The sequence below is a fragment of the Grammomys surdaster genome, unplaced genomic scaffold (genome assembly GCF_004785775.1).
Source record: "Grammomys surdaster isolate TR1022 unplaced genomic scaffold, NIH_TR_1.0 125357, whole genome shotgun sequence".
Lineage (NCBI taxonomy): Eukaryota > Metazoa > Chordata > Mammalia > Rodentia > Muridae > Grammomys > Grammomys surdaster.
In genome coordinates this window covers 1,278,805-1,292,654 of record NW_021620229.1, presented here as the reverse complement: position 1 = coordinate 1,292,654, position 13,850 = coordinate 1,278,805, and the positions used below count along the sequence as shown (strand labels likewise).

At 48.1% G+C, this 13,850-nt stretch overlaps 1 protein-coding gene across 4 annotated transcripts in view; it reads right to left on the bottom strand.

The window, feature by feature from the left end:
- Spata13 (spermatogenesis associated 13) overlaps positions 1–13,850 on the bottom strand; it is a 126,732-nt gene that overhangs the window by 10,809 nt on the left and 102,073 nt on the right. For all 4 annotated transcript variants that reach the window (XM_028785868.1, XM_028785869.1, XM_028785870.1 and 1 more), the window contains 5 exons: positions 6,894–7,030; positions 4,897–5,076; positions 4,383–4,568; positions 2,063–2,242; positions 381–613 (listed from right to left, as the gene is read on the bottom strand). In XM_028785868.1, coding sequence (XP_028641701.1) covers positions 381–613; positions 2,063–2,242; positions 4,383–4,568; positions 4,897–5,076; positions 6,894–7,030 — 916 coding nt within the window. The remainder of the gene's footprint in view (positions 1–380; positions 614–2,062; positions 2,243–4,382; positions 4,569–4,896; positions 5,077–6,893; positions 7,031–13,850) is intronic.

Sequence of the window (13,850 nt, the reverse complement as noted above, 5' to 3'; positions counted from 1 at the left end):
GGGAGGGGAGGGGAGGGGAGAGGAGGGGAAGAGAAAAGGCCAACTGTGGTGGCTCATGCCTTTAATCCCAGAATTTGGGCAGCAGAGGCAGGTGGATCTCAGAGTTCAAAGCCAGCCTGGTCTACATAATGAGTTCTAGGACAGACAGGGCTACACTGTCTGGAAAAAACAAACTAACAAAAAACCAAAACAAACAAAAACCCAAAAGAATTCTTTTGTTTTTCTACTTCTGGAAGTCATTGAGTATCTTCAGATACCCTGTTAAAGTGATAAACACTGTAAACACTTGAAAACTTCTTCCCCGAAGCTCAGAGGCAGCGTAGCAATGCCAGGCTGACCAGTGCTCAGCTCCACAGTCCCTGGGCGGGCCCCCGGCTTACCTGTGCTCCTGTGTGGTGTACTTGAGCAGCTCAGCCAGCTGCAGTGGATATTTGCAGATCTTTTGCACAGGCGTGAGGAGGAAGCCGTCCAGGGCGATGTCGATCATCTGCTGGAGCAGGCGGCAGGCCTCGAAGAAGTGCCGGTACTTGCTGTGCTTCATGAGGTTGGACAGTTCCACACAGGCACCTGGGTGGTTGTTGCAGTACTCCGAGTAGATGGCAAAGCCCTCTTGCTGGAAGGGAAGACAACCTCATCAGCCAGTGGCTCTGAGCTGACTGTGAGGACATCCCTGGAGAAGAGGGGGACAGGCCAATACCCCAAGGGCAATCCAGGCTTGACAGTGGCTTTCATGGCTGGTGAGTAGTAAGATTATTTGTGGTCTGGGGGTGGATAATTGGGCTCTCTCTCTTTAAGGGTGGGTAGAGGGTACCTTACCACTGTGCTCACTCAGCTCCTGAGCCTAGCAGAGGGGCAAAGCAGTGCTTTGAGGCTTGGTTCAACATCCTCATCCCCTTCCCCTCACTGATAAACTCTGGCTTGGAGGTACTATGTGCTGCTGACACACTGCCTAGGTAATCCTTGGGGCTACTTCCATGCATTATACCTTCTCCAACTGAAAGGCCCCTATCCACTTCTCTTCTCTCAGATGTCTCATTCTGAGGGGCAGCCACACTGCTGCCCTACCCTTCTCTTGCTGTTTGCTCTCCTGGGATTGGAGCTACACTCTTTCCTCTGCCCACCAATCCTTCCCTCAGGACTGGGTGAACATTGCTTTAAAAGTGGGTGCTAGTCTACATCCCTGGCCAGTGCCTTTCCTCCAGCTTCAGTTGTTGGCCCACGTGGTCACAACTGCCCTTCCTTCCCGTTTCCCCTATCCCGCCATGCATGCCTGACCAAGTGTAAATGCGGCGGGTATCCGAACAAGTCCCCTTTTCCCTAGTATGTGATTTCTCAGCCTACCCGATAACACTATGACACAGGTACTAGAGACCACTGCTTTTCCTTTGTTGTTACAATTAGTCTTGCCAGACTTCCCTCAAAAATACCCCTTTTAACAAGTCTTCTTTTCCTTGTCTCCTAGGCCATCACCGGACAGGCCTGACCTGGTGGCAATCAGCAGTTAAGATCTTCTGTGCTTGAGGTCATTCACCTGTCTGCTCTTGCCCTGCTTTTGCTCATCTCCAAAGGTTCTCCCTAGCTGTTCACCCACGTCTCGACGATGCCTGGATACCCAGGGACCCATTCCTGCCTGCATTCCTAAGGAACCACCAGGCTCAGCACTTAGAGGTCCAGCCATTCCTCCAGCTCCAGCCTCCTGCCTCTAGAAAAACCATAAAGTCCAGCACTCAGGAAGTGAGGGGACATTGCTGCCACTGTTAGCACTATTAGAACTATTCTCTAAGCACAGTAATAAAATCTCCAAAATCTTCCATTGTCAGTTATAGTCAATCTAATGGCAAGTGCTAATAACTCATGTCACCAGCAGAGAAACTCTGAGATTGTGTTGCCATCTGCCTATGAGCATGTGACCTTGGATCACTCTATCTCATGGGAAGAAAAATCCCATCTTCCTAATGGCAGTACATGAGGCAAGGCAGAACCCTCTGGAATGTCTTTGGCGGAGACATCTTTCTACACTATTGTCTGACAGGATGTGATTAACGGGGGAACAGTGACATACGTGCTGAAGAAAGCAGGATCCTATTTCACTCAAGTGAGGTTCCTCTTTGTTGTACTGTTTCTCAAGGTCTTTCAGAAACTTTCTTTGGAATTTGTAAATGTCTTCAATGTTTCCGAAAATAGTGGCTAGCTGCGCAACAGTGAACATTCCCGTGTGCTTACGACACTGTCGGATATAGCCCTGCAAAGAACAAAGCGAAGGGTTTTATTTGTTTAGAGACAGTTGAACAGCACAGTTTGTTGTTTCTGTTTGTGTTTTGGCCCACTGCCACAGTCTTGGACTGAATTTTAGTTTAATTTTAGGATAGGGTCTCACTATGTAGCTCAGGCTGGTCTCAAACTTGCAATCCTCCTGATGTAGACTCCCGTGCACTGAGAGATGACAGGTGTGTAGCACCAATCAAAGTGGGGTGAGTTTTAATTAGAATTATTTTTATCTCTGTGAGGCTGATGAGACAGACTTCTACAACTATAATTCACCATAAATATTTTTAAAAACAAAATGAAAGTGAAGAGTTTCACGTGGCCGGCTTCCAATTTTCCAGAAGAGTTTCAAACAGAAGAGTTTACAAATGCATGTTGTCATCGTGTGTTTTGTGTGTACATGTGTTCACGTAGGGTGTGGTGCAAGTGTGTTCATAGTTGTATGAGAGTCAGAGGTCAACCTTCGGTGTCCTTCCTTGGGTAGTGTCCTTTTCGTTTGAACAGAGTCCTTACTAGCCTGGAACTCTCCAAGTAGACGAGGCTGGCTGGTCACAGAGCCCAGGGATCCACCTATCTCTACCTACCCACTGCCAGGCTTACAGATGTGTGTCATGTCTGGCTTCATATTGCCACACTTTCTAGAGTCTAACTTTCCTGGTCAAGGAGATGAAGGAAGTTAAGTGTGTGAAGGCTTGCTATCAAGTCTGATAACCTGAGTCAGTGTGGTTTTGGTTTGTTAAATCATGGCAAAGACCCAAGTACGTCCACGCCACAAACTCCGTCATCACCTGCTTTCATTATACAATAGGAGTCTGTACATCTTTAATCTGAGGCCTGTGCCTACTGAGAGGCCTAACGAACGACTACTCCCCTATGCACATTATCAGAGCTGTGTGCTCTGGCTTGGGAGAGTTAGTGGCATAGGAAGGGAAGACCACATATGCATATATAATTACCTCTGAAGTAGCATTGTATGCTTAAACAGAACTGACCATTTAATAAACAATAAACCACTGCCTTCTTCAGATGTGGAGTGGAATGTGTGAGCATGCATGTGTGGTAGAAGAGTGTGTGGGTAGGCTTGACCATTCAGATACATGTGACCTTAATCACCTCTACACCTTTGTGTGTGTGTGTGTGTGTGTGTGACAGAGAGAGAGACAGAGAGACAGAGAGAGACAGAGAGACAGAGAGAGACAGAGACAGAGACACAGAATGTCTGGGACTCCCAGTTTTGGCTAGATTGGTTGGCCAGAGAGGCCGTGGGATCTGTCCATCTCTGCTTCTCAATGCTGCGGTTATAGACACATGCTGCCATGCCCAGCTTTTATGGATGCTAGGGAATTGAACTCACATCCTCATGCATGTGCAGCAGTCCCCTACAACACTCTACTTTTGTATGAATTTTAAGAGAATACATACTTTGACAATGGAGATTCTAAGCTTAGGGGGCACACTGTCTTCCAACCTGTCCTCTAAATTTCAAGGTCTCAGTTCCCTCATCTGCAACAGGCAACTAAGAGGATGTGTGCCCGGTGATAATGTTGAGAGGAACTGACCTGAGCCGGATAGTGAACAAGGCAGTCCACGGTCCATGCTCCTCAATGCTCAGCCAGAAACTGTGACTCTAAAGACCACACACTTGTATAGCAGTGAGGCGAGCAGGAGCAGGCCATGTTCCTCCATGCCAGAACAGGCTGTCCAGATGTAAGCCTGTCACTAGCACTGAGCGCTCACAGCCGAATGAGCAGTGCTGACATTAGTACCCAGAGCTACGCAGCTCACATGATCCACAAAATGACAACCAGCTTGGGAGCAAGCAGCCTTCCAGCCTCCCATCCATTACTGGTCATTCTCCAAGACCAGATGAGACTACTGGATAACAAGCTGGGCACGGTCGTCAGTGTCTGTGAGCCCAGCAATTGCTACCCAGTTACACTCGGTCTTTCCCCAACTCTCCACTGTAAAGAGACTACCGCTTATCACCGAAAAGACCATGGCAGCATCGCTAGGGAGGACCATATTTTCACCTGTGGGGCAACAGCCCAGCATCTTGCCTGAGCATCTGATGAGATGCACTGGGTCGGAAGAGGTGGCAACCTCTGACTGGTACTGACCTCGCAGATGTCCTTGAGGTGCTTGATATACACTCGCTCGGTGTTCATGATCTCCTGGATGACGTTGGTCCGCATCTGCTGCTGGCTCTCTGGGTGCTTGTGGCGGGCTTTGCTGGTGTCCTCGTCCTGCTCCTCCCCACGGGAGCTGCTGTTGCTCTCGGGCAGCTCCTCTTGATTGACTCGAAGCTGCAGGCCACACACAGGAGGCAGGTGGCTTAGAGAGGAAGTGGTAGCAGGACCACGCCAGAGACTTCCCTGCCGTCTCTCTCTGCCGAGTTATCGGATCACAGTGCCCCCGATAAGTGTTCATGGGCAGAAGCAATGCCAACTAGCTTATTTGCTTCCATTAAGATTATTAAGATTTCTACTCCAACCAGCCTTATTCCCTATGTGTGGTATTAAACACAACGACAGAAGAACTGGGCCTGGGTGAAGACTGAGGTCTACTGAAACTCTACTACAATCCCCTGCCCATGTACACCCCTCCTTGGACAACTCAGAGGGCCACACTTACCCTAACAAAGCTTGCTGGGAACCAGGCCTCTTTGTCTTCATTCCGGCCCCACCACCAGTCCTTGTTAGAGGCTTCCAGGACCTGGATGACATCCCCAGCCTTGAAGCCCAGTTCCTGGTCGTCCATGGTCACATGGTCCCAAAGTGCTTCTGCATACACCACGCTGCCATCGCTGATGAGCTGGAACGGAGACAAGAGAACATGTTTAGCATCCAGCAAAGTGGGCAGATGGAGAGCAGCCACATGCTCTGTATGCTTTCGGAAACTGACTGATGCGTTCTAGTCCTTCTGCAAAAATTCATCCTGTCTAGGTAAACGGGTTGTATGAAATCAATGGAGGAAAACAGTATTAGGTAGGTGTCTGTGACCGGCTCTTAAAGGGCAACTCGGGTCAACTTTAAAAAGGTGTCTATACATGCTGGATGTGGTAACACATATCTGTCATCCCGCCATGTGGGAGGACTTTGAGACCGGGCTCACAAGTTCAAGACTAGCCTGGGCTGTGCAGAAACTCCTTGGCTCACAATGGAGTCACATCATACTAAGTAATCTAAGTCAAAACCATCATAAACCCAGCATGCATTCCCTGAATCTAGTTCCTGTGCATTGTGCTTACGCAGCCTTTTCTACACCCCTATGAGGTCGTCCAACGGGAAGTGTATCACATGATGCGATTCCAAGTGTCACCTAAGTCCCTGAGCACTGTACTGAAAGGGATGGAGACAGAATGGTCATTCTGCACCACTAATCCAAAAATAATCCAAACCTACACAGGCATCTAGCTTTCATGCCGTGGAAAAGTCAGAAACCTGGAGCAGGGAAGGAAGCTGGAGTCTAGTTGCCTAACAAACTCAGTATTTGGAATCATTGCTTTACAAATGTCTTCTGAGCCACCATACTAGATGTCAGAGCTGCACAGTGGTTAGGTGGACACCTTGGTGAGGTCATGCTCCACAGGCTCCACAACAAAGTGTTAAGACGTGGAGATGCCTTCCAGAAAGTTCCAAACAAAAATGGATAATGCAGAGCTAGGCGTGGTGGTGCACGCCTTTTGTCCCAGAACTTGGGAGGCAGAGGTAGGTGAATCTCTGAGGTTGAGGTCAGCCTGATCTACAGAGAGAGTTCCAGGACAGCTACACAGAAAAACCCTGTGGGGGTGTGTGTGTGTGGGGGACACCAAAAGGGAGTCCAAGTGCTAATAATGCATTGTAGTAGAAACAAAACAAACAAAACAACACAAACATGACTGAGAATAAGAACACAGGGTTAATTCCAGCTCTGCCATTTGCAAACAAATCATTTTGCTCCCCCACCCCACCCCCTGCTGTGTTGGGGATAGAACCCAGAGCCTGGTGAACTCAGTGACTCAACTACCCAATCCTTATTTAAGACAGAGTCTCCATAAGCTTCCCAGGGAGGACTTGAACTTGCGAGCTTCCTGCCTTAGCTTTCAGAGTAGTTAGCATCACATGCATATACCAGGCCCAGTGTAACTTCATTAAACAAACACCTAAGCATGTTTGTTAAACTTCAGACCAGTATTTTCATTTACCTCAGAGATCAGCTGTGAGAATAACCTGCAATAATGAACATTTTTTGTTGTTGTTTTTGGTTTTCTTGGTTTTTAAGACAGACAGGTTTCTCTATGAAGTCCTGGCTATCCTGGAATTCACTCTGTAGACTAGGCTAGCCTCGAACTCAGACTTCTCCCTGCCTCTGCCTCTGAAGTGTTGGCACTACCACTGTCCAGCTAACGAACACATTTAAAAAGCTGAAAAGCTAGCTGAAGACCAGTACCTGCTTATCTAAGTGCTTATGGGGACAATTGTCAGAAACCTACAAAGCTCAGTTACAGACATGTTCCCTGGACGGTGACAGAAACTCAGAGTTGGAAACCAGCTAGCAGAGTCGCAGGCTTCAGGATATGCTAGGTAAGAACTAAGCAGATAGCCGCAGCCTTGAGAGCCGAGGGTCTGGTACATGTGCGATTCGAGTACCTCATTGATGGCCAGCTGTTCTCCGCCTGGCTGCAGGTATCGAGGGTTGGCCTGACAGAGCTCCTCATAGCTGAAGTCTTCCTCACTACCATTATCATCCACTAAGGCCGAAGACTCCGCACCTCCATCTGAAGAGACTGCAGGGGAAAGTCAGAGACAGCACGTTTAAAAAGACATGGGCATGGTAGCTCACACCTGTAATCTCAGCACTCAAGAGGCAGAGGTAGGGGAATCACAGCAAATCTGAGGCCAACATGGGTTACACAAGGAGTTACAGACCAGCCAGGGTTACAGAACAGGACACAGCCAAGCTAACAACAACCAATGTATATGGCAAAACAAAATGTAACACTCCTCAAGAAAATGGTTATTTTATTTCACCTAGAGTAGGAAAGTGTTAGGCAATCTCCACTGACACTCTTAAGTCTGAGGTGGCAGCTGGTACCAACAGCAGCTGGGGTTCAGTGTCCCAGAATCTTTGAAGTAGAGCATTTCAGGTATTGCTAAGGGTGTTATTTTGTGAGTCAAGGGGAGAGGGAATATGATTTAGCAGGAAATCCACTCCAGAGTGGATATAAAGAATACAGATAATAGCCAAATATGGGGGTTCATAGCTATGATTCCTGGACCTGGGCTGAGGCAGGAAGATCACCATGGCTTAGAGGCCAACCTAATTTACTAAATAAGACTTTGTTTAAAAGGAAAAGAAACAGAAGAATGTTTTCAAGCAGTGTGTTGATATTCTTGAGGAAGTGGGGAGTCGGAGAATTCCATCACTTTTGACACATTCTTCTGCAGCCTGTGAGGAAACAACTGTGCAGCTGAGGTCAGGAGGCCTCCATGTGGTTGGAATGGCCCACTCCTCCTCTCAGTCCACCCATCCACAAGGAACCGTGCTCAGTATCACAACAGGAAACTGTGGGCATCTTTACCAAATCAGAAAGGAGTTTCAAAGATGAGGGCTTAACCAGGACTAGTGAGGTCACAGATCTTGGAGAACCTAAAACCTCCACTTAAGTAAACCAGCATACTCCCTAACTACGTCTTAAATACTTGCCCTATACTCACAAATAAATGTAGTCCTCGACCCTCATCAAGGAAACTTCTCTTCAGACCCATTACAGAAACCACAACCAATAGAAACACAGAGTCTCAGAGTCCCAGTCTATAAAACACACCCACCCAAGGCTCAGAGAACATTCTGGAAAAGGGGTCAGAAGGATTGTAAGAGCCAGAGGATCTGGGAGTTTGCTGTGAGACTGTGACTCCTAGCAATTACCAAAGCTACACATAAAGTCTGAAACACGAGCCGAAAAGGACAAAAGCAATGGACCCGTGGACTGTACACGGAAGAACTAAAGGCAACTGAAGGATGCCAAGAGTGGGATTATCCAGTACCAAATGGTCAGACCTTAAAACATACATACCAGTACCATTTACAGACCGAACAGGCTGTGTTTACATATTTAGGAATATATTTGTGTACATATATACATGTATGTATGTAACAATGAAGGAAAATGTCACACATATGAGGGAGTAGAAAGGGTATATGGGAGAGCCTGGAGAAAAGAAAGGGAATTGAAACACTTTTTAAAAAATAATTAGCAAAAAAGGTGGGGGTAGCGGTTTGTTTAGAAAACCACAGTACACAGATGTTCTTTTAGAGCAATGGGCTCCTCTCAGCATCGCTGAGTGCTGGACACACACTGATTTGGCCTCCCTCTGCTACAGAAGCAGGGACGTCTCCAGCACCATGTTCTCCAGCAGAAGGTCTGTTGGGTGCTGGGGAACATGGGGGGAATCTCATCTGCCTCAAGGAGCCAAGAACAGCAGCTGGTGAGCTGGAGCTTTGAGGGGAGCAAAGGGGCTCAGTGTCTAACATGCAAGCCACTCACTGACTCACAAACGGTAGAAGGGAGGCTTTAAAGAATAATATCGCTGAGAAATGTTCTTGTGGGGGAGGGGTACCACCTTAGCCATGACACCACGCTAGCCCTGGGCCAACAGCAAAGGGTAGCAAAATCTGAAGCATACATCACATGTGACTCCATGACCCCTTTAATACAAAGCTTCACTTCCAAAGGTTTCCATTTCTTACAACCGTGGTTGAAAAAAAAAGTAAATGGAAATTTCCAGAAATAAACAGTCCCTATGTCTGCTTGCTGGCTTATATTTACGGTGCTACAGATAGAGCGAGCCAGAGCTTTATGCCTACTAGGCAAGTAGCCTTGATCCCTACAGTATATGTTTGTTATTATTGTTATATTTTAATATAATTATTGTTCATCTGAACCTTGTTCGTAGTCTACAACGTCAACATTATCAGAAGTATACACAAGTAGGAAAATCATAGTATATGTCAGGTTTGATCTGGGGTTTCATGTATCCATGAATGTATCTCCTGTGGCCAGGAGGCTTCTGTGCATGGGGTGAAAGGTGAAGATGGGGAGACGGAGGCTGGAGACTCCCAGGGCCACAGAAACCCACGACTGCTCTTTCTGTGTGATTTTTATGACTGGTCTCACTACACAGCCCAGGCTGATCTAGAATTCATATCCCCATGCCACAGCCAAAGGCTGGGTCACAGCAATGTGACACCAATTAGCTTCTTTCTGAGTTTGAAGTCAGGGTGTAATGAGCTTATAGTTCAGGGTCCCTTTACACTGTAGGTTTCAAAAATAACTTTTGCAGAATGTGACAGGGCAGGACTGAATGACTCCGCTACAGTAGGAATGGAAGTGGTGGGCTGCGGAGACAGCAAGGTTCTGGAGGGACTGGTCAAAGGGATAGCATAGGAAGAGGCAGTGAGGTGGCAAGAAGGCTCTTCTGCTACAGCCACCCCACCCCCCACCCTGGGCTGCCCTATCCCATGAACCTAAGCTCTACTCTGTTTCTTCCAGCACATGACCTGGCTGGGTACACTCATAAGCCCATGTTTTCTTGTCCCGTTCCCCGAGGCTGGGGTTCCCTGCCACCTGCAAGCCTCAGTGTTGTTGGAGTGACTCTGCTTTCAGAGCTCTCCCTTCAGTCCTAAGGATGTAGCTGGACACCTGTGCCCAGCTGTGCACTGGCGTTGTCAAGGTTCTCGATACTGATGAGTCCATGAACCTTGGACAAGCTCATGTGACACAGCAGAGCTGGAGGTCTGGCCCACAGTGGCTGCTGGCTGCCTGCAGTGTTCAGTCCCTTCTCCCACCCCAAGCCTCAGTTCCCATCCCTGATTGCAGTCAGGCAAGCTCCGGCTACAGTGTAGTGAGCTGCCTTGGAAAGTGCCTCAGGGAGTGAGCCGAGCTGTTCCTGATCTTGAACCCAAAGCCAAGATGCATAGGACATGCTCAGGAGAGCTCCTACACTGTCCTGAATCTGGTATCTTTTTGATTCCCTAGGGAAAGAGCACCCAGGTGGTGGACAGGGGTAGCCAGTCATGTGTACATGTGTGACAGGAGGCCTCAGCACCTACAGGCTTTCCCCTCTTTTCAGGGATGCAGGGCTAGAGGATGTAAGGTCTTGAGGAAGCCAGACCTCAGCAGTGTGTTCCTTTACATCGTAGCTTCCATTCCCCGTCTGTGGTCACAGGCCTTGCAGGTGCAGAACTGAAGGCTACTTATTACGTACATGGTCTATTACACATTCCCGGGGTATGTTATGGGATGTTATGAAGGAAGTCTTCAGGAAGCAAGAGTAGATTTTCTGCATGCATAAGTCAGCTATCTCGGGCACCAGGAAAAGCACTAAAGATAAAAGCCTTTGTGAACTAGGGGAGGGAACGGGAGTAGGGCTCTGTAGTGGAAACAGCAGCCTGAGTGAGGTCTGGTGGCCTGCCTGGGTCTACAGCTAAAAGGTTCTAATGATTGTGGGTGAGTAGAGACTAGACAAACCCTGGGGCTGGCTGGGGACCAGAGCTGCAGGAATCTTTGGCTGTTGGCCAGCAGCGACCTGGCACTGCCCAACACCACTGGCATTTCTCCTTATCACATTTCAGCTATGGCTGAGCCAGATTCAAAAAAAGAAAAAAGAAAAGCACTGGGGCCTCTCAGAGCAAAACCTTGAAAATGACACTGTTCCCTCAAAGAACCACTGAACAATGCTGGCCCAGTGAGGACTCTGCCACCTGATCTGCCCGTTGCTGGGAAAAATCAGTATTTTTTTTAAAAGCCAGTAGTGATCATCTATAATCCATAATTTACAGGAGTGGAACATAAAGAATTCACTGGGAAAGTGCCAGACTTCACAGGGGTTGCAAAGTGACAAGGGCAAGTGACAAGTGACCTGAGCTGCTGCCTTAAATGCTCACAAGAATGAGGTGGGTCACGGGACAGACTCAACACCACAGTGAGCTCTTGCTGAGCAGTGCAGAAGCAAGGTGGCTTCCATCAGCCCAGGTACACTGACTCAGCCCCACCTACTAACTGGGGTGGGCATGGCTAGGCCAGAAGACATCCAGCCTGTAGGGAAGAACAGCTAGCATAAAGATGAGAAGACGAAAGTTGGACGTGAGGACCACACCAACCTTCCTGCATCCGTCACAACACAGGTACCAAGTGCAAGCTGCAAGACAGGTATGAGTCTATGTCAATACCCCGCCGGCTGCTGTGCTGGCTTCACTTTCTGGCTAAAGAACCCTGGGCAAAGACACCTGACACCTTTCAAGTGCACCCCTGCCAATTGGAATGGAACAGGTTTTCATGTTTCATATACTCATGGTCATTCTTCCTCTCTGGCGTTTCACAGCCTACCTGGACTCTACCTTCCCTTCCAAAGAGGACAAGAACCCAGCCAATTCCCACCTATCTTTCAACACTTTAGCCTGGGCCCCCTAACAGGCCCACTTAGCTACCCCCATGGCCTTCCTGCCTCACCCCACCCACTACCTAGGGTTTGTACCAAGGCAGCTGTTACATCACTCCTAATTCAAACTGCACCACTGCTTATCAGCCTCAGGGGAGAGTCAAAGCCCCAGGTCCGAGACACACCATGTCACCATGGTTCTGATGGCATCCTGATGCTCCTATATGACACACTTCCTCAGACAAGACTCACACTTCTCAACCATTCCATTTAAAAGCTACATCTTCAGGGAGAGGCAGGAGGATTGCCGTAAGTTCAGGGCCAATCACACAAGGGCTAAGCATGGAGACCCTGTCTCAATCAATTAATCAATCTAACTAAATGCATTCTAAAATGAAACTGGGGGCTGGCAAGACGGCTCAACGATAAAGGTGCCCACAGTCAGGCCCGAGGACTTACATTCTACCTCCTGGACTCACAAGGCAGAAACAGAGAATGGACTCCCACCAGTTGTCCCCTGACTTCCAAATGTACATGCATAAACAACAAATAAAATGATTTTTAAGAAAACATATAGAAGTGCAGACTATTTTTTTTGGCTGGGTGTTGTGTGTTGGGACCTTAATGGAGTGCTCTTCTCCTTCCTATTCCAGGGCAGCCCTGGCCATCAGACGCCAATGACAGGTAACAAGACAGAAAATCTGTGTGAGAGACAGTAGACGTGGGTTGATAACAAAACTTCAATATTTCCAGGCTGTTCTGGTAGTGACAGTAACTGCTAGGCTCCTGTCCCTTTTAGGCCTTGCTCCTCCCAGTGAAGCCTAACAGCCTCTTAAGCTTGTCTCCATTCATTCTTTGCTTTCTGTGACCTTAAAGATATCTACAACTTTAAGTCCCCCTTAAACCTAAGAACTCCCAGTCCCCTGTCCCAGGGGCGAGAGATGGATGCTTTGTTTCTGCATGCTCAGCATCCCATGTAAACACCTGCTGCAAAGAAGACACTAGTGCTTTCCAAAGAGGATGTGAACTGTCAGCGCGGAAGCAAGGTTTCAAGAAGTTACATAACTGAGTAACACTGTGCCAGGCCGGGCCAGAATGGACACCAGGTCTCCTTGGCTGGAATCCCAGCACCCATCTCAGATTATGGCTAGAAAATTCCGCAGTAGGTCTTCACATCCTTTGCATCTCACTCCCTAGCCATGCCCTATGCTGCTTCCACAGAAATTCAGAATCCTGGTCTCATGGTTTTACAAAAAGCTCCACCGTGTCCCCCCCCCCCCCGCCCACCTCCGCAGCATCCAAGGCCTTGGCTGACTTCATTCTGCTTCGGTGGTATGACTGGTGCCAGACACTTGCAGTAAACGATTTTCATCTGAGCTGAACACTGCTAATGGGAAAAGCAACTGAAAGCCCTGGTGTGTGCCTGATGGATGCCAAAGCCCATGCCTGCCTCTGGGGGGCCTCTTTCCTGAGGCCTGGGGGGGGATCTCTTCCCTGAGGCCCAGTCCTCTGCAGTCACTTCCTACAAGCTGCAAAAGGCTCCACGTTCCTGTTATCCTTGGGAGTTAGTAAAGGCAACTTGTTAACCTACATGATTTTGAGTAATAAAGAACTAATATAATTTCTCAAAATATACTCCCACAAAACCAAGAGAAATAAATATATATGTAAAAAGAGAACTGGTTGTTCTGGCTAGTTGTTCTGGACAGTCTCACTATGTAGCCCAGACTCCCTCCTCTATCTCCCTCTCTCTCTCCAATGCTGGGATTATGTGCATATAGCTCCATAAACAGCCAAACATGTAATTCTTTTCTTTTTATTCTAATTTTCTAAAACACCAGCTTAAGCCCTTTTTAAAGCACAGTTGAGTAGTGTTAGGTTGTGCTCCACAGCTGTGCTTGGACCTCCACAACTCTTTCATCTTGCAAAACCGAAACCCTGTACAAACACTGACTTCCTTTCCTTCTTCTCTCCCCTGCCTACTCCTTGCCAACCACGGCTCTATTTCCTGTTTCTGTAAGTACTTCAGTCGGTTTGTGTCCAGACCCTGTAGTATCAGCCTTGCTGTGACAAGTGTTTCACTCGGCACAATACACTCATGGTCCTTCCGTGCTGCCCCAGTCTGAATTCCCTCTGTCCTGAGGCTGTGTGGGCCGCCCTCACTGT